At 41.1% G+C, this 19,356-nt stretch overlaps 1 protein-coding gene across 3 annotated transcripts; it reads right to left on the bottom strand.

The window, feature by feature from the left end:
• Positions 1-4,488: 4,488 nt before the first annotated feature.
• On the bottom strand, positions 4,489-18,822 carry b4galt3 (beta-1,4-galactosyltransferase 3). 3 transcript variants are annotated; one of them, XM_011477163.3, is made up of 8 exons: positions 18,511-18,822; positions 17,819-17,927; positions 15,993-16,522; positions 15,667-15,902; positions 8,761-8,951; positions 8,539-8,661; positions 7,718-7,822; positions 4,489-7,352 (listed from the first exon to the last, which is right to left on the bottom strand). In XM_011477163.3, the coding sequence occupies exons 3-8, from the start codon at positions 16,456-16,458 to the stop codon at positions 7,013-7,015; spliced, it is 1,461 nt and encodes a 486-aa protein (XP_011475465.1). In that variant the 5' UTR covers positions 16,459-16,522; positions 17,819-17,927; positions 18,511-18,822; the 3' UTR covers positions 4,489-7,012. The 3 variants fall into 3 exon arrangements, with proteins under 3 accessions (XP_011475465.1, XP_011475464.1, XP_004070786.1); XM_011477162.3 differs by having other exon boundaries at positions 17,832-17,927; XM_004070738.4 differs by having other exon boundaries at positions 17,832-17,924.
• Between the last annotated feature and the right edge of the window lie 534 nt (positions 18,823-19,356).

The following is a 19,356-nucleotide window of genomic DNA, read 5'->3' as shown; positions in this document are numbered from 1 at the left end:
CACACCCACTCGTGTGCTGCTTTCCTCCCCTCTTTCATGCACACATAGCTACGGGTAAACCCCTAAGGGCGGACAATAGCTCATTCATTTCCATAAAGCATCCCATCATACCTGCACTGCCCGGAGACAAAGAGCGCATGGCCTACACATGCGCGCACTGAGCCTCTCAGCTATCACAGATACTCTCTCACACCTCTATGGAAAATCACCTGGGAATGTCAAGGTCAGACTGAGGAGGAGCCGGATGAGAGGCTGTTGTTGACAAGTCTTTAGGTGGCCGGAGAAAGAGGGAAAGAAAAAAAAATAGAGCAAGGACTACATGACCTAGATCTCCAATTTGCTGCCACAGGACCAGAATTAATTCAGCTGATGTGTTGTGAGCACTGAAAGGGCCCGCAGCTGAAGAAATTGTCCAGTGAGGCCGCAAATATGGATGACAGAAGCTGCTCTGCAGCCCAGGGTTAGGAAGAGACTGAGGGTTCAACTCTGACGACCATCACTGCCGATCCAGTTTCTTCCTCATTATTTAGCCTCTGTGCTGCCTGAGGATCTGGAGACAGCCTCTGAGATCAGTTATCAACTGATGTGATGGGTTTTTTTTTCCTTTTTTTTCGGAGCAGTGTAGGAAGAGCGGTTACATAACTAAATGTTGTTACCCACTATCATGTTCACATTGATGCGTGGTAATGAGTCATACCAACAGAGCGTAATTTTAGTAATATGTCTGTCTGCTTTCTCTCATTCAGCAGATAGCTGCACTAATTTGAAAAGTATTCAACCACCACTAGACCGGTAAACTTAGCCAGACGCTTAGAAGATGGATAATCTCCCAGCAAGTTATTACATTGGTGCAGTGACAAGCTTCTCATTCAATCATGTCTGAAGGCAAATCATGTGGGTGTAGAAACAGATTACTCTGTTTCAGAATAAAAGAATGTGCCCGAAGCAAACAAAATGCTTTCAACTAAACAACTTAGTGAAATGTAGCGATGTAGATGTTCTTGATTTTTTGGGTATTCTTTGTTAATTAAACAATGACAACAGCAAAACTATGTTTTTTTTAATTCTAAGACTATAACACCTACATAATATATTATAAAATATATTAAAATATGTTATAAAAGTTTTTCATGTGAGAAACTCCATCTATCCATCCATCCATCTATCTCCTTCCGCTCATCTGGGAACGGGTTGCAGTTGCAGCAATCTAAGCAAAGATGCCCTGATTTCCCTAGCCCCAGCCACTTCTTCCAGCTCCTCTGGGGAGACCCCGAGACTTTTCCAGTGAGAAAAGTTTTTCAAAATACTCTGGAATTTAACCCTCAGAAGTCCCTGACCACACCGGCGAGTTTGCCAATCACATCGGCTGTTAACGCAGGAATAAAACTGACCCTTTTAATAAGCATTGTCTTCATTAAAATTTAACGGAAGGTTTCTAAAAGTTTTTGGCTTTGAAACATTTAATTTAAAACAATCATAACAAGAGTTATGACACAAGTGCCAAAACCCTTGGAATAAATCATTGGAACTTCATAGTTCAGTGAAGTTTCACGTGTGTTTTTAGACATCGTTTAAAAGGTTTTGACATAGTCTATGCTTTGTTTGTGGATTTATACTTTTTTTGTCTCTACATGTTTGATCTTTTGTTCTAAAACTTAAAAACTGTTCACAAGTTTAATGATTTTTGCACCAAAAACATTAAAAATGTCCACTCAAAACTGAGATTTTGGACAGTTTCATGTTCTTGTGTATACTAACTACAAATATATACTGTATCTGTAAAAAAAAAAGAAGCTGTAAAACATTAAGCAAGTGAATGACATTAGCTTTACTAGGCAGAGAGCAATTAACTGAAACAGTAAAAGCTGCAGATGGTTGAAAAAGACATCTGGTGTGACTGAGGGAAAGCAAAGCATAACCTGAACACAAGACAAAGCATGACTTTAAAATCCCAGAAACTAAACAAAAGAAGCACAAATTCTCTTCAGATCAAACAAATTAATCTAATGCTAGACTTTTGGTTACTTATAAAGGCCCATATTTTAATACAATTATGACAAACTGACCTGTTTGGCATTGCCTGAAATGGACTATGCTGATCTAAAATGTTTATGACTTAGATCAGGGATCTGCAACCTGATGCTCTGCAGCCACATGCTTATCCCTCCATTGTGATTATTTGGCTTTAAAGAAAATGTTTTAACAAATTACATAGATAATGGGTTTGTAGTTTGGGTTAGTTTGCTTAGGTAAAGTTGTTATTTATGTTTAGATTTTTAAATAGTCTGATAAATGATGCACACAAAGATCTAATTCTGATTTTCTGCTAAACAAGTGTCCACTTGCTGTTCAGAGACAACTTTCTTAAAGTATATAATTGCATTTAAATGCACATATTAAGAAAAAAAGGATTTTGGACAGTAGCAGATCTGTGTCTGATTTTGACAAATTGTGTATTTTATCGTGAAAGGAACCTGTGGTAAAAGTAAATATGTTCCTTCAGCACTAAATTTATGTATCACTATCATTCAATGATTGTAAAAATTTTAAAAGATACATTTTAAATGAAAGGCTTAATGCTGAAGAAAACTTAAATAAAGTGTATTTTTCAAAATGGCTCTCACTGACTTTTGGTTTGTAGGTAGCTAGACCGAATGGCTCTTTTGTTGTGAAAGGTTGCAAACCTCTGACTTGAATGATAACATGTGCTTGACTAAATGTTATTTTTTTATTACTTTATAGAGAATCTGATCTTCTCAATATTTAATAAAGGAAAACCTGACATTAGTTATTGTAAATACCTCGTATGAATTATAACATTAAATTCTATTTAGTGTGTGTGTCTGCATTGAGTGTTGTGTGCTGTAAGGCCACAGAACTGCAGTGTGTGAAAGAGGTCAGCTGTGTCTCCTAAGCCAAACAGTAACAGGAGGTGACCAATGGCTGTATCAGCCATGTTCAGTGTGTCTGCCTGCAACGCCATCTTCAGCGGGCTGATGTGTCAGGCTGCTGGAGGAAAGGAAATTCTAGCCACTGCAGCCATCACTGTATGACAACATCCCAAAGGACGTGACCTCAAAAGATGATATTAGCCCTATCATGTCTTCTAACATTAGGTTTTTGTGGGAAGCAAAATATATCATGATCACAATTTTTTTTTACTTTTTTTTGTTTTTTTTATTAGGAGTTTTTGACACTGTGATCTTATGGAGAGTACACTTCAAATGTCATTTAAGTTGGTGTTTTTACCCTTTTTTAAAAGCCTTAGACCTGCAGTCTGAGGCTCCAGAGTCTCGTGTAGCTCCTAACCCCTCTATAGTGGCTCTCTGGTTTAAAAAAAATAAAATAACAATAGTTTTTACAAGAAGGGTTAGTTAATTAGCATTGATTGGTTATTAAATAGTTAGGTTTACAAATGTATGGGTAAGGTGCTACTAGAAGTAGGAGCTATGTAAAGGTTTTATACATCCCTGCTGACATCAAGAGGCCTTCCTTTCTCACTATATGCTTCCTACAATACAGAAATTTCAGATACTAAGCAAAACTATGGTAAAAAAAAAAAGTTTGATCTTTTCTGATTGCTCAGTTTATTTCATATATTTAATACACATTTCCTTATGCTACACAGTAAGGTAGCTGCTAAAACATTTCTCTTTATATGCTTTTATTCATGATAAATAAATCAGAATTGTAATTCCTATTTACTATAAAAATGAATTAATACAAAGCAGTATCAGATTTTCCTATGAGACTGCGGCCCTCGATAGCTTTTGATTAGTGAGAAACAGGCCCAAATGGCTCTTTACTGGTAAAGGTAGCAGACCCTGCATTAGATCATGTACTTCTTGTTGTCATCTGATGTTGCAGATTTGTCTAAAACTTCAGAAAGTTGAAAAAAACAAAAACAAAGAAACATGTAATGAGCATTTGAAACTTTTATAAGTACAGCCTTCACTTTACCCGTTTGTAATTTTGAACATCAGGGCCGTCGGTTGAGGTTGTTTGGCCCCCATCCGGGTGTCGTCACGGTAACTTCTTATCTGGTATGGGTAGTACTGTGCTGCGTTGGACCAGCCGTTACATAGGTTGACGTTTGCTTCCCTCCCTGTGAGTCATCCGGCATTTTGATTACGAAACACACTGAACACACAGAGCTGGGGGTTACAATCTCTTCGCAAAGAGGTCATATCCAACTTTCTAATCCAGCTCTGCGTCCACACAGAACATCAAGACCCGTAATGCTCAGTGTGACGTAACAGTGGAGCTGAAACTGCTGTATAGCATGTGTTTCTGCTAGTATATGGCTGCTAATCTATCAGCTTGGTGAGAGCATTTGATCTGTGCGCTGTTTGAACTGGAGCAGCACTAATCAGAATGCTAACCTACATTCATTAAGAGGCTTCAAGTGTTGTGAGAGGTGCATCCCGCATAAGCAAAGAGTATTTATAGAGCTGTGAGTGCTCATCATAGAAGGAATGCAAAGAAATGCGCATTTTTAGTACGTGTTTTATTGATATACAGTTATGTCACAACTTTGTCCTAAAGTGCATCATAACCCATAGCTGCTTTTTTTTTTTCGTTTTTTGCTGACTCGGTTCTGGACACACACGCAAAACGTCATCTTTAATTTTCAAGATATGCTCAGGAGATAAGGCGACCTAAAAAAAAAAGAAACTAAAAGAAAAAAGCAAACAAATCTAACATTTTATAAGCAAAGTGGTCTATTATTAGGATTTATGTGCCATGAAGTCGTTATGAGCAAATATCTCTGTCATCTTGGCGGATTTCCTGTCACATGCTAAATTAGTTTCAACAGAATATCATAACTTTAAACATTACAGTTGTAAAAGCTCCTTACAGATTTTGGATTTCACACCACATTATGCATCCAACACTCTGCAAGAGAATAAAAAGAAAAAAGGGACCTAATTATTAAATATGGAACAATTTCCAGGTAAGCAGAGGGTTTGCTGAATAATCTGCTCAGATTATATAAAGTTCTTAAAAGCTTTCAGTGTCACGTCATATAGGATTTGTCTCAGGCAATATCATAAATGAAGGAAATCTGTAAGCAATTAAATAATCACATTGCATAAAGCTTCAATATTAGGCTCTATCGTCTCTCTGAAAGTCATGTCATGACAATGTACACATCCCTCCATATTAATCAACATTTCTGAATAATCCTAGAATTTCTGAACTCCCCTGCTAACATTTCCATCAGAGGATAGAATTCTGAGATGTTCTATTCCTTTAAGCCGTCAGACTTAAGTCATGTGATACTGCGTTAGTGAGAAGCCCCCCCCCCTCAACGCAGTGCTGCAAAGAAGTGAGTGGCTGAATCCTGTGAATGGGGAATCTTTCTGCTTAGCATTCATGTCACAGCGCTGCAGCTTCATTCAGTCCTTGGCTCCTCTCAGCTCTGCCAGACTGTGTCAACCTGAGGCATCTGCAGAACATGTTTGACTCCCACGCTGATGTGGACCTGTGTTCACCAGGCACAACGCTGTACAAGAGAAATATAGAGATTAAAGTAAAGGGGAAAAAACAATCTGTTTCTGCAGTGGGTTTCAAAGTCTGCCTACTGAACTGCATCGGTGACACATTACACGGCCTCAATTCAAGTACATTCAAATGAAGCTCGTTTTGTACATTACCTATCAGTGTTACAGCGCTTCATTGTTGTTGTGCAGTTTCAGTCAGCAGGTCTAGTCTACAAGTGATCCAATTCAAGTCCTCAGCACTGATCAACCTATGTGCACAAACGCTGCTTAACATTAAACGATCCAAACAGCTGATTCTAACTCAGAAAGCTCATCTAGAAAAAAATGTTCATCAACTTAGTGTTTAATTAGACAGTTGGATCGAACAGCATATTTCATTCGATCTTTATTCCTAATCCCTTCTTGATCACTAAGACTGTCTTTAGTAAATGGGGAGGGACGCGATGAGGCAAACATTCAGCCACAGCTCTACATTGCACGTCGTCCGTCTAATTCGAAGCCACCAACAACCTAACACAGTGATTTTTTTTTTGCAACACCTCAGATATTAAAAAACTTTAAACTGGTTAATGAGTATTTGCATGCCTAAATATTACTTGCCCCTTAGCTTTTTTTTCTGTACCTGATATATCTCAAATTTAAAATAAATGAAATCAAACCACAGATAGAACATGTGTCAAGAATATAGTCAAACTAGACAACAAATATCATTCCAAGTTTATATCTGCCAGGCATGAATATTTTTCCTATGTGGTTGGATATTGAGTTAGCTCCCGTATAGTTTGATTGTCTATGAACTAAATGTCAGAGAGAGGCACCATACTGAAATGAAGAACAGTGAAACAAACTGGTACACAAATAAAGAAGTCTCTCTATATAAATATAAACTCTAAAATAGTCCAATAACTATGGAGTTGGTCAGTGATTGATCTGTGCATACATTAGAAAAACGGCAGTTCCTTCAGGTCTAGATTCATCATTAATGTTCCAACTTAATAACTCCGCCCACTCCCACCATCCCAGTGCAGATCTGCATCTAAAAGCAACTATACGGGTCTATAAAATGCGCATAAAAGACAGAAGGCACAGAAACACAAGCCCGCTGTAGACCGAGGTGGACTGACCACTGCAGCGCAGACGGGCGAAGCTGCGCGTCTGCAGGGGAGCAGCTAGAAACTTGCAATGCAGAGTTGGATTTATTCGCTGTATTGTCATTGATGCGTTCGTTAAGGGCTCCCGCAAACGAATGGCGGGGTTGTCCTTCACTCTCCCTGTGGGCCCCGTTACAGACGTAACCACAGACCTGTTCGGTCACAAGAGCCAGAGTCACATTCATGATGAGCTGGGAAGAGGGGGCTCAGCCGAGTTCCTGAGTGCACCCCCTGCAGGATAAACCTGCTTTCGCCCTTTTGATCTCAGGCCTAACTACCTTCAACGCAACTGATCTAAGCAGCTCTTTGATGTCACAGATGCCAGGCCTTCCTTCTTTCTTTCCGATATGCCTCTTCTTATTTCAGCTTTCCCTGTGTGGTCTGGTTTGTCGTCTTTGACGGAGGACTTTCCGCCTTTTGACCGATTTGCTTGGCCACAGTGTTATTTGTCATTGCGCTTCCTCCGGGCCTCTTCTCCTGTTCGCCCGCGGCTCTGGTCCTGCTGGTGCTGCGCTGGATAGAGAAGGTCGTTTTAATGGGGAGGAAGGCTTTGCCCCGCGGCGTACGGAGATCCTCTCCGATGTTAACAGTCAGGTTGGTGTAGAGAGGTTCCAGCTCTTTGGAGAGCAGCTCATAGGTCAGGGAGTTGAGGCCATCAGAGCGCCAGCTCAGCCTGGTCCTTTTCAGAAGGTCAAATCTAGAGCAGGAAATATATCGTGTCACATTTGTGAGCTTTTCAGCCATTAGACCTTAACATCAGAGATTTCCCCGGCAACGCCTATATAACGCATGCTCTTTGACACGCTGTAACTCTTCGACCATTTGTCGGCGTAAAAAACAAGTTTAAAAAGATTAAAGATAAAAGATTATAATGAATAAAATCAAAGACTAGGAAAAAAATTTGGTTAAATTAAGTTTGTTTGTTTATTACTGGAAAAATCCTCAGCAGCAAATCTCACAAAGTGTTTGTTTGTCAGTGTGAAAGGCCAAAAACATTTCTCAAAACATGGAAAATCCCCATCAGGTTCAGTTAAAAACAAACTCCAATGATTCTGAAGGTACCTGCGTGGATTCTGCTCATTGCCTTTGTCTCCTTTATGCTTTATCATCTTGTAATGACCAATGGCCACTGGGGGGCGCACAATCTTCATCCCAGACAGCCGGACTCTGAGTGATCAGCAACAGAAATGTCACAATAAACATCAACTATCAAGAATAAAAGCTGCAAAGCTTAATATACTGGAAACTGTTTGTGCTATTTTATGCCTGACCTAAAAGAAAAACAGACTACTCAGTCTATAAAGTAAGCAGAACAAGAAAAAAAGCAAACTTCTATTATCTTTCCATTCTTGCCCGTGCCCACATCTTTGATCCAAAGTACTCAAACATGATGCAACTGCATGGATTTAAAGAAGCAAACATTGTATGCAGACACGTTGAACTACTTGAGAAGGGTATACACTTTTTTAGGTGTATTTAGTTTCACAAAATATTTGCGAAATGTTACAGGAACCAAAAAATTATGAGATGGGAGCACAGAGAAGAAACGAGAAAAATGACAGAGATTGCAGTCTGTTTAGGAGGTGGCGTGAACCAAGCTGTGCAGACATACCCATGGAGCCCATTCCAACAGACTTAGAGCAAACTGATGGCGATGGAAGGAGATATGAAGATGACAGTTGACAGCAGAAAACGGGAATTAAAGTTCAAATTGAAAAAGAAGAAGTATGGAAAGTATGAGGATTAAAAAAGCGCAGAAAATGGAGATGAAAAGTGCAGGATGATAAAATAACATAGCAAGCCATTCGTGCAGACCTCTTGTGTTTATGATGCATTCTGTCATCTTGCAAGGCGTGCACCTTCGTCTGACTCTTCCACTTTACCTGGCAGCTATGTCGTCGTCTTCTCCGCCCCAGCCCCAGTACTGGTTAGGGAAGCCGTTCATCTTCATGTACTGGTCTGGGGTCACTGCAGACACCCCACCAAAATACTGTGGGTACGGCAGCCTGGCAGAGTCACATCATGTCCAATCTTGAAAATAATGTATTAGGGAAATGCATAGGAACTGAAGACCGCTCATGTGCTCTTTGGCCCGCCTGTCTTACCTGTATCTGAACTTATCCATGGCCACGGACAGATGCATGGGGAACTGCTTGTGACAGGTGTAGGTGTTGTGGTCGTTCTCAGGCAGCAAGTCAACATCGTGGAGGAAAATGCAGCTCCAGTCTTCATCTCGGAGAGCCTCCCGCACCCCGACGTTCAACAGTTTGGCCCGGTTAAAGGTACTGTTCCCCCACTGAAGACAGAGAAGCGTCGGCAGATTGAAAGATGGACACGCTCAGGTACTTCCACAGGAGCGAACACAATGCACTCTATGTAATCCCTTTAACACTTTATTTCATATCACCTTTGTTACACAACACTGGAGCAAGGTTTGACCCTAAATATGAACACCCTTTAGGATGATTGGTGGCTAAAGGCTTCCCTCCCCGCCAACAAAAGAGGATTATATCATTCTGCAGGATCCAACTGCTGATTAAAATCAAAATCGTCTTACTCAGTCTTACTAGTATCTTGCAAACACAGTAATTAAATAAGTAAAAAGTTTGCATTCAAATAATCTGGCTAAAAAATCTTTTTTTTATTTTTCAAAAAAATGTAAACACAGCATTTATAAATCAAAGCTTTATAAATGCTGTTGCAGCACAACTATGGAAGTTTTTTCTGTCATAATTTAAAGTAATATGCAATTCTCAATTGACAATTCTATATGCAATTCAGGTTTGGAATATGAAAATACACGTTGCAGTTCAGAATTCAGTATTAAGATTTACAATTCAATATGACAATAAAAAAATTAAATAAAAACAAAATCAATTATATTTTAAATGGGTCTTGGGTTTTTGATGTTATAATTCAAACAACAGTACATTTTGCAATTTACAATTCCACATTTAAAAAATGACATTTCCAAACATGGTTTGCTTTAAATTCATTTTAAAGTAACTTTAAGTCTATTTCATTGTAAAATGTCATGCTGTTTGTAAAACAGCGCCCCCTGCTGTAATGCATTTTCATTTGCAAAGCATTCCGCTTAATGTGTGTTCAACTTTCAAATTGAAATGCAAACTGTCAGACTCTCATCAGGGCGGGGCCTTCCACCCTCATTCATTTGCTAAATCCCTCCTCCACTTCTTTTGGTCGATCAATTAAAAAGACTCAACTAACCAATGAAATTATTCGGCATCTGAGGTTAGAGAAGAGAATCTGTATCTGCTAATGAATTAGCTTCTGTGTTTCTGACTACAACTGTGTTGCAGCTCTGAAGAGATTCTTTGCAGCACGTCTTTAGGGCTACTGTGTCCTTAAAGACACAGGTCCCCAACGCCCGGGTTGCAGACCAGGGGTCACCTGGTACCGGGCCACAAAACAGAAAAAACAAACAAATATGATAACAGATTCTTTCCGTATTGTTTATTTTCTGATCCTGAAGAAAGTTTTATTTTGAAAAAACTCCCAGATTCTGTTCAGCAAATCTGTCGGTCCAGTGACATGAAGCGGCTACTCCGCTAACTTAGTAGCCCAAAACTAAAAAGTTTACAAAAGCCAAACAATTAAAGGTTTTTAGAAAGTTTCTTTAGGAAGGAAGGATAGAGACAGAAAAAATAAAATCCCAGAAAAATAAAGCTGCTGTTTACAGACAAAACCCGGAGTCTTCCTCCTAATACGGATTTATTGAGACAAGCGCTCTCACGTAGCAGAAGCTGCTCAGTAATAATTTGTGTTGACTGATTCCACTGTTTCACACACGCAGAAAATAAAGTTGCAGACGAGGTGGATTCCCCAACTGCCTATCTAGTGCTGTTCAAATGCAATGCATTGTGGTCTATATTCACCAATCTAGTGAGCACAGACTTCTGTTTAGATCTAGATGGGTGACGGAAAAGGTTAGGTTTGTACAACAGACGTGTTTGGAGCTGAGAGGAGGAAAGCTCTTCTATCCTCAGCATTAGGATCTACATTTGAATTGTGACACCATAACAGCATAAAATGTATAATGCAATAGATTTTCAGGTACTTTAAAATGAATTTAAAGTGTCATTTTTAATATTGAACTGTAAAATGCAAAATGCATTGTTGTTTGAATTGAGACAATTTAAAATGCAATTGATTTTGTTTACATTTAATCCTTTTTATTGACATATATAATAGAAAATTTACATACTGAATTTCCAAATTGCAAAATATATTTTCATATTCCAAGCCTGAACTGCATTTTGAACTGTCAATTGAGAGTTACATCTTCTTCTTTCTCTTTCGGCTTTTCCCATCAGGGGTCGCCACAGCGAATCATCCTTTTCCACCTCACTCTATCATGGACATCTTCTACCCTAACATTAGCCAACTTCATGTCCTCTGTTAAGACATCCATATATCTCCTCTTTGGCCGTCCTCTTGCCCTCCGGCCAGGCAGCTCCATCTCCAACATCCTTCTACCAATATATCCACTATCCCTCCTCTGAACATGTCCAAACCATCTCAGTCTGGCTTCTCTGACTTTGTCGCTAACACAAGCAACATGAGCCGTCCCTCTGATGTACTCGTTCCTTATCCTGTCTAACCTGGTCACTCCTAAGGAGAACCTCAACATCTTCATCTCTGCTACCTCCATCTCAGCCTCTTGTCTCTGTCTCACTGCTACCGTCTCTAACCCATAGAGCAGAGCTGGTCTCACAACTGTCTTGTACACCTTTCCTTTGAGTCTTGCTGACACTCTTCTGTCACACAACACTCCTGACACTTTCCTCCACCCGCTCCAACCTGCCTGCACTCGCCTCTTCACCTCTTTTCCACACTCCCCATCACACTGAACTGTTGACCCCAAGTACTTAAACTCCTGCACCTTCTTCACCTCAGTCCCCTGTAACCTAACGCTTCTACCTTGATCCCTCTCGTTCAGACACATGTATTCTGTCTTACTACGACTGACCTTCATACCTCTTCTTTCCAGAGCAAACCTCCACCTCTCTAGCTGTTCCTCCACCTGCTCTCTACTCTCACTGCAAATTACAATGTCATCCGCAAACATCATTGTCCAGGGAGATTCCTGTCTTACCTCGTCTGTCAGCCTGTCCATCAGCATAGCAAACAAAAAAGGACTCAAAGCTGATCCTTGGTGTAGTCCCACCTCCACTTTGAACTCCTCTGTCTGACCTACAGCACATCTCACCACCGTCATACTTCTCTCATACATGTCCTGAACTACTCTGACATACTTCTCTGCCACTCCAGACGACCTCATACAGTACCACAGCTCCTCCCTCGGCACCCTGTCATACGCCTTCTCTAAATCTACGAACACACAATGCAGCTCCTTCCGACCTTCTCTGTACTTTTCCATCAACATTCTCAAAGCAAAAATGGCATCAGTGGTGCTCTTACGGGGCATGAAACCATACTGCTGCTCACAGATCTCCACCTTCTTCCTAAGCCTGGCTTCCACTACTCTTTCCCACAGCTTCATTGTGTGGCTCATCAACTTTATTCCTCTATAGTTGCTGCAGTTCTGCATGTCACCCTTGTTCTTAAAGATCGGGACCAGAACGCTTCTCCTCCATTCCTCAGGCATCTTCTCACTCTCTAGAATCCTATTGAACAACCTCGTTAGAAATTCCACTGCTGTCTCTCCTAAGCACTTCCATACCTCCACAGGTACGTCATCAGGACCAACGGCCTTTCCGCTCTTCATCCTTTTCAGAGCCTTCCTAACCTCATCCTTTCCAATCTCTGCTACTTCCTGCTCCACAACAACCACATCTTCCTCCCTTCTTTCCCTGTCATTTTCCTCGTTCATCAGCTCCTCAAAATACTCCTTCCATCTTTTCTGTACACTCTCTTGGGTTGTTAGCACCTTTCCATCTCTGTCCTTAATCACCCTTATCTGTTGCACGTCCTTCCCATCTCTGTCTCTCTGTCTGGCTAGTCTGTACAAGTCCTTCTCTCCTTCCTTTGTGTCTAACCTGTCATATAGCTCATCGTAAGCCTTCTGTTTGGCCTTTGCCACCTCTCTCTTCACTCTACGCTGCGCTTCCTTGTACTCCTGTCTGCCTTCCTCAGTCCTTTCTACATCCCACTTCCTTTTAGCCAACCTCTTCCTCTGGACGCATTCCTGTACTTCCTCATTCCACCACCAAGTCTCTTTACCGTCTTTCCTCTTTCCAGATGACACACCTAGCACCTTCCTACCTGTTTCCCTGATAATCTCTGCTGTAGTTTTCCAGTCCTCTGGAAGCTCATCCTGACCACCCAGGCCCTGCCTCAACTTCTGCCTAAATTCCTCACAAGTTTCTTCATTCTGTAGCTTCCACCACTTGGTCTTCTTTTCTGTTTTCCCTCTCTTCTTCTTCCTGACCTCGAGAGTCATCTTACACACCACCATGCGGTGCTGTCTGGCTACACTCTCTCCTACCACCACTTTGCAGTCATTAACCTCTCTCAAATGACCTCGTCTACATAGGATGTAGTCCACCTGAGTACTCCTACCTCCACTTCTGTATGTCACTCTATGTTCCTCTCTCTTCTGGAAGTAAGTGTTGACTACAGCCATTTCCATCCTCTTTGCAAAGTCCACCACCATCTGTCCCTCCAGATTCCTTTCCTTCACACCAAACCTGCCCATCACCTCCTCATCACCTCTGTTGCCCTCACCAACATGCCCATTAAAGTCTGCTCCAATAACAACTCTCTCTCCTCTGGGAAAACTCTCTATGACCTCATCCAACTCACTCCAGAATCTCTCCTTCACTTCTAACTCACAGCCAACCTGTGGCGCATACCCCCTGACTACATTCACCATCACCCCTTCAATTTCTAACTTTAGGCTCATCATCCTGTCTGAGACTCTTTTCACTTCTAGAACACTGTTTACAAACTCCCCCTTCAGAATCACTCCTACCCCGTTTCTCTTCCTATCAACACCATGATAGAACAGTTTGTATCCTCTTCCAATACTACGTGCCTTGCTGCCCTTCCACCTTGTCTCCTGCACACACAGTACATCTACCTTCCTTCTCTCCATCATGTCTGCCAGCTCTCTGCCTTTCCCTGTCATTGTGCCAACGTTAAGAGTCCCTATTCTCAAACCTATGTTCCTGCCTTTTCCCTTCTCTCTCTGGCCACGGACCCTTCTGCCTCCCCTCTTTCTTCGACCAACAGTAGTCAAATTTCCACCGACACCCTGTAGGTTAACAGCATCGGTGGCGGTCGTTGTTAACCCGGGCCTCGACCGATCCGGTATGTCTAAAGTGTTGTGGATGATTCGCATGGTTATTTTGGCAATTTTTACGCCGGATGCCCTTCCTGACGCAACCCTCTCTATTTATCCGGGCTTGGGACCGGCACAGAAGTAACTGGCTTGCAACCCCTGTGGCTAGATTAATTGAGAGTTACATATTACTTTGAATTATGACTACAAAAATAAAATTCCATACCCAACATTTTCATATTAAAATATATCATTTTAAAGCATATTAGAACAATAAAAACAAATTTTTTAGAATGCATCAAAATTCATTTATCTTTATAGTTTTTTTTCATATTTAGGCAAAAGATAATTATCTTTGTACAGTTGTTTTTTTTTCCTTTAGAAAACGTTCAGGATATGAAATGGACCTTGTTTGATTTTACTGCTGCTTCTGTCAGACATCCATTCATCTATAGTTCTCATTTTTACCTGCAACTGTGATTTCATTATAAAAGGTATGTCAGGGATTCTAGATGAAGAAACAAAATCACGTGAACTGTTTCTTTGAGGCCCATCAGACTTTCACTTTAAAGTGAAAAGCCGGGGGAAATTGTTTTCTTGTGGCCTTTTTATTACGATAGAGGACATTTATAAAGGAAATTAGGTTTAAATTGCATTTCTGAGTATTTCTTTATTCAAATTGTGAATCAGGAGCAGAGGAAACAAACGCAGTTGGGAAAAGCTTGTAGGTTTGACGTAGAAGTTACAGTCGCCGAGCCACAAGCTCTCTGCTCTGCCTTATTCTGTTGCATTCACTTGTAGACAAATAGATACATGTATGTCTTTGTTTTCCTCGTTTCCTCGGGGTGTGAGGGGCTGTAAGCTAGCGGGAGAGAGTGTAAACAGAGGGGCGATGGGGTTTGCTCCGTGCCAACAGTCACGCCCACAACTTGGAGGCAAATTTCTAATAACCTTCTGCCACTCTGTAGAAGCTATGTCCACGAAATCGACAAATGTTTAATTTATTTTGGTAAGAAACGGCATAATCATAATTAAAAGACTGCTGGAAATGCTTTTACAGAAGATCAAAAGATTATCAGAGTGGGACTTTAAGCAGATCCTTTACAGATTGACCTATGAACCAACAAATGGACCGACTACATTACTAGAATTTATTGCTTTTTTTTTCTGAAGCTAGGATGTTGTATCAGGCAAATCATGTCTAGTCTGGACTTCAGGTTCTCCACCCCTACTATAGCAGAAAGCACCCATGACATGAGCTGAAGAATCCTCTTTCAATGATCTTCAAATTAAGTTTCCTTTGAAAGTTCCAACTCCTTAATTATATCTTTGCAAAAAAAAAAAATGCCTAAGAAAATGCTCAAACCACAACAGAAGCATCCACATGACACGGATTTCACTCCAGCAAGAAACAAACTCAATGTAAAGATAATCTCATTGCTTGACTGAAAAGAGGAAAATCAAAACATTGTAAGGGATATTTAAAATGTTTTGATCATGCTGATTACAACTTGATGAGAGAAAAGAAAACCCTCCCACGCCATTTATTGATGGTCAAAACATCAATAAATGGCGTCATTTTACCATTATCTGAATGAATTCATCAGTATAACTTGCACATAACTCAACGATTCCTCCAAACAGGTAGTGTCTTTTATGTAGGTCAGTAATAACCTTAACATTTACATTTTAAGTCTTAATAATGATCCATTTTTGCTCATCTGCAGACACGCGCGCAGTCACTGACCTGCTGTACGATGTAGATGCTGTAGTGGATCTGCTGCCTCTGCAGGAAAGGGTGGAGGTGGTAGAGCAGGGCGCGGAGGTGGGTCTGCCGGTTTCGATAGGGCACAACTATCGCCGTGTGGTGTCGGGGTTCACAATCCGGAGGCCGATAGCGCCCCCCTGGCAGCACTAGTGGGTTTCTTAGTCGGATTTCCTCCAGCGATAGAGGAGAGGAAAGATGGACCGCAACAGGTCCAACTGCAACAGAGACGGAGAGGGAGGAAAAGCTTCAGGTTATGAATCTGTATAACATGCTATCGTCACGCATGTATGGGGCCTTTCTCTCACCCAGGAGGGGTGAAGGGATGGGGCAGTCTCTCAGTGGCGGCCCTGATGCAGAAATTCCAATGCCAGAGTTGCGAGGTGGGGGAGGAGGAACCCCTAGCTGGCTGAGGTTGGTGTAGACGTCATGAGGTCGAGAATAATCAAACTCAGGCTCTGTGCTGTGCACCAGAACAGACACTAAACCTCTGAAACCCCCGAGGGAAAAATACAGCACAAACGCAAACTGGAAGCTGATGAGCAGGGCGAGTGTGCACGGCGAGTCCAGGGAGCGCCCACAGCAAGCCATGCTAGGAAGACTGGAGAGGTTCAGTAGAACATCTGGTGAGGAAACTTGACGGAGGTGGAAGAGGAGGATCAGCTGACAGAGGGAGGTGCAGGGAGAGGAGTAAAACAGGCAGGGAAAGGCAGAAGGAGAGGAGGGGCCGGAGGCAGCCCAGAGTGCAGCTTCAGACACACAGGAGGTGAACATCCGTGTCCAGGTGTGAAGAGCAGTCGCAGGGATGCTCCATCAGCTCTGCCATCACCTTCAGACACTGTCAGAAGGAACAGAAGGCTGCGTTAGAGAATCCCTAGCGCTAAGACAATGATAGTCCTCAGCAAAAAGTAACCTGTAACTCTGGACGGTCTCTGCTCTACCGTCACCTGCTGTTCCAAAATCCAGCTGCCCTTCTTTTAACAGGGACCAGACGGTGTGAGCATATCTCTCCAATACTACGTTCTCTTCACTGGCTGCCTGTGTCTTTTAGATGTGTTTTGAAGATTTGACTTCTGGTTTTTACTGTGCTTGTCCAGCCCTGTGATGAAGATCAGAAGGTCTTGGTGGTTCCCAGGACTTGGCTTGTGTCTAAGGGTGACTTTAGAATGCTCTCCCCCTTTCTGTGAGGTCTGACAGACCCCTCAATGATTTGAAATCCCTTTAAGTAACGCATCCTCAGGCTTTTACCCCCGTGAGTAGATTTAGGAGGCCAGGGTGTTAGCTTTTTTATTGTATTTTATTGTTTTGTGTTTTTAACTTCATTTTTACTTACTTGTACAGCACTAATAACAAGTACACTATAGAGACCAAGTACACGGAGTTTAAGAATTTTACTAACTCCATGCTTTAAGTTTACGATATATTAATAGTAAATAAAAAGCTAACTTTAATTATACTGCGTCACTTTTAGTATAAACGAAGAATATTTGTATTATACTTAAAAATAAAACTTTTTGCTGAGGGACCCTCCAAAAACAAAAACATAAAAAAAAAAAAAAAAAAATGTTGTTGTTTTTTATCAATATTTTCGGAATCTGGTGTTTATTGATAAAGGTGGTCGAAACCCGCCATCACAGCAAAAAAAAGTAACTGCAAACAAACAAAAGAAACTTTGAAATGAAAGAAACGCTGCAAATGAAAAGAAATGCTGCTGCAAAAAAAAGCTACAAATAAAAAGAAATTACATTGCAAATAAAAGAAAAACTACAAATTAAAAGAACTGTTTCTACTGCAAAAAAAAGATGCAAATAGAAAAGCCACAACAAAAGCGGATTGTTGATGATTAATATTAGTATTACTGTGGTTGTTGTTTTTTCTATCAGTAATAATCATGCTAACAATAATCTAAGGTTAAGGTAACAGTTATTTGAATGAAGGTGAAGTTGTTGTTTTTTATTTGCAGAGTATTGCAGAGTTTTTTGTTGTTGTTGTTGTTGTTTGCAGTTACTTTTTTGCATGCGATGGCAGGTCTCAGTTGCCGTAATTTGAATATGTTTTGCCTGCATGTGATGGCTGCTTTGCTTCAAAACAAATCTTGGTAATGTGTTGTACTGTACAGAGTAAAAGCTCTTACGTGTAAATGATACCTTGTTTTGACTGGATCAGATTAAAATCTCTCCTTGATCAGAAAAAGGCTTCCTGCTCATCTCCATCTCTTCCTCCTTTCATCATCAGGCTTCCTGCTACAAAAAAAAAATGGAGAAGAAGAAAAGAAAAGAAAAGAGCAACTGAATGAGAACAGAATGTTAGCTAATGTCACTTGCCGTCTGTTGTGAGCTAAATTTGGTTTGGGAATGTCCGGCAGCTCAGATCAAAAGCGAATTGCTGCTTTGTTTAGAAAGGATATTTTAAGATGTGAAATTGATGTAGAAGTTTTATGCAAATGAGGTTTTTTTTTTTTTTAAAAAAAAAAAAGGTTCCCTCCTCTGCTCTAATTGCATTCCATGAAGATGCGTTCACTGCACTAGAAAAACTGGGAAACATGCTACATATTCTAATAAACGGCTACATCGTGTAAATAATTGTACTTGAAGAAACAGTAACGCTATCAGCACAGCAATCACTCAACTAGCTGATTAGCCTGTTTACCTTCATGATTTAGCCTTTGAGGGCTTTTGTGTGCGAAATGTAACGATAACAGAGAAAATAAGCAATTCGGCGATGAGGCTAACTACAAAACGTCTCACCCTGCCTGCTTTAGGTGTCTACAAATAAATATTAGCATTTTGGAGCTTCAGTGGCGTCCGGCTGTAGCGGCCGACTCACCAGCACATCCCTGCGACATGTCAAATCCAGCTCCCGGCTTCCGCGGAGAAAGGACGGGCCGCTCCTGCTGCCGAACACCACACAAAAATTGCCCAGAGGCAGATTTTTTTGCAGATGCTCGTCGATCCTCCCCCACCGAGCCACAGAACCTCTATTGTGCCGCTTATGTGGAGCTTCAAATGCTTTCACATGCAAGGGCATCGCCGCGTATCCGTCCTGTGTCAACACAGGCAAGGCAAGTGCACTCTCTCCCTGTGCCTCAAACGAACCACGGCCACGGATAGCGAGGCGCGCGGCGGTGACGCGCGCGGCGGCGCGTTTGAAAACGCAAAGAGAACGGCCTCTTTGCTGCCACGGATTTAGATTAAAAAAATGCTCAACTAACTCTTCATGAAAAAAATACCAAATTGTGATCTTTTTATATTTTAAAAAGGAGTCAAATTTGCAAGTCAAGATGAAAAAGGGTTGAAGTTGAGTCAATTAATTATTTTCCTAAAACATTTGGGGTGTTAAAGTTGATTCTCTTTTTTTACAGGTACATACCAATGTCAACATTTTTGTGTTTACTGAAATGCATTTGCTCATTTTGAATTAAGTTGTTTTTTAATCAACTTTATTTTATGTGGAGGCTGCATGTAGAGGCCAGGAAATCTTCAGCATCTAATTCTTCCATTTAGTCTGCAGTAGTGGTTCCCTCTAATTCACTTTGATCGACTGAAGGAGGCTCAGTCATGGTAATCAACATCAATCTGTACAATGTGAGCTGGAAAAACAAGCAGGGCAGAAGCTCCCGAGGAGCAGTTTGAGAGAGGTGGACTTAGCTGAAGCCATCCATTTATGATACTT

This window comes from Oryzias latipes, chromosome 7 (genome assembly GCF_002234675.1).
Source record: "Oryzias latipes chromosome 7, ASM223467v1".
NCBI lineage: Eukaryota > Metazoa > Chordata > Actinopteri > Beloniformes > Adrianichthyidae > Oryzias > Oryzias latipes.
The sequence above is the reverse complement of the archived record's forward strand: the minus strand, read 5'-3'. Positions and strand labels throughout refer to the sequence as shown.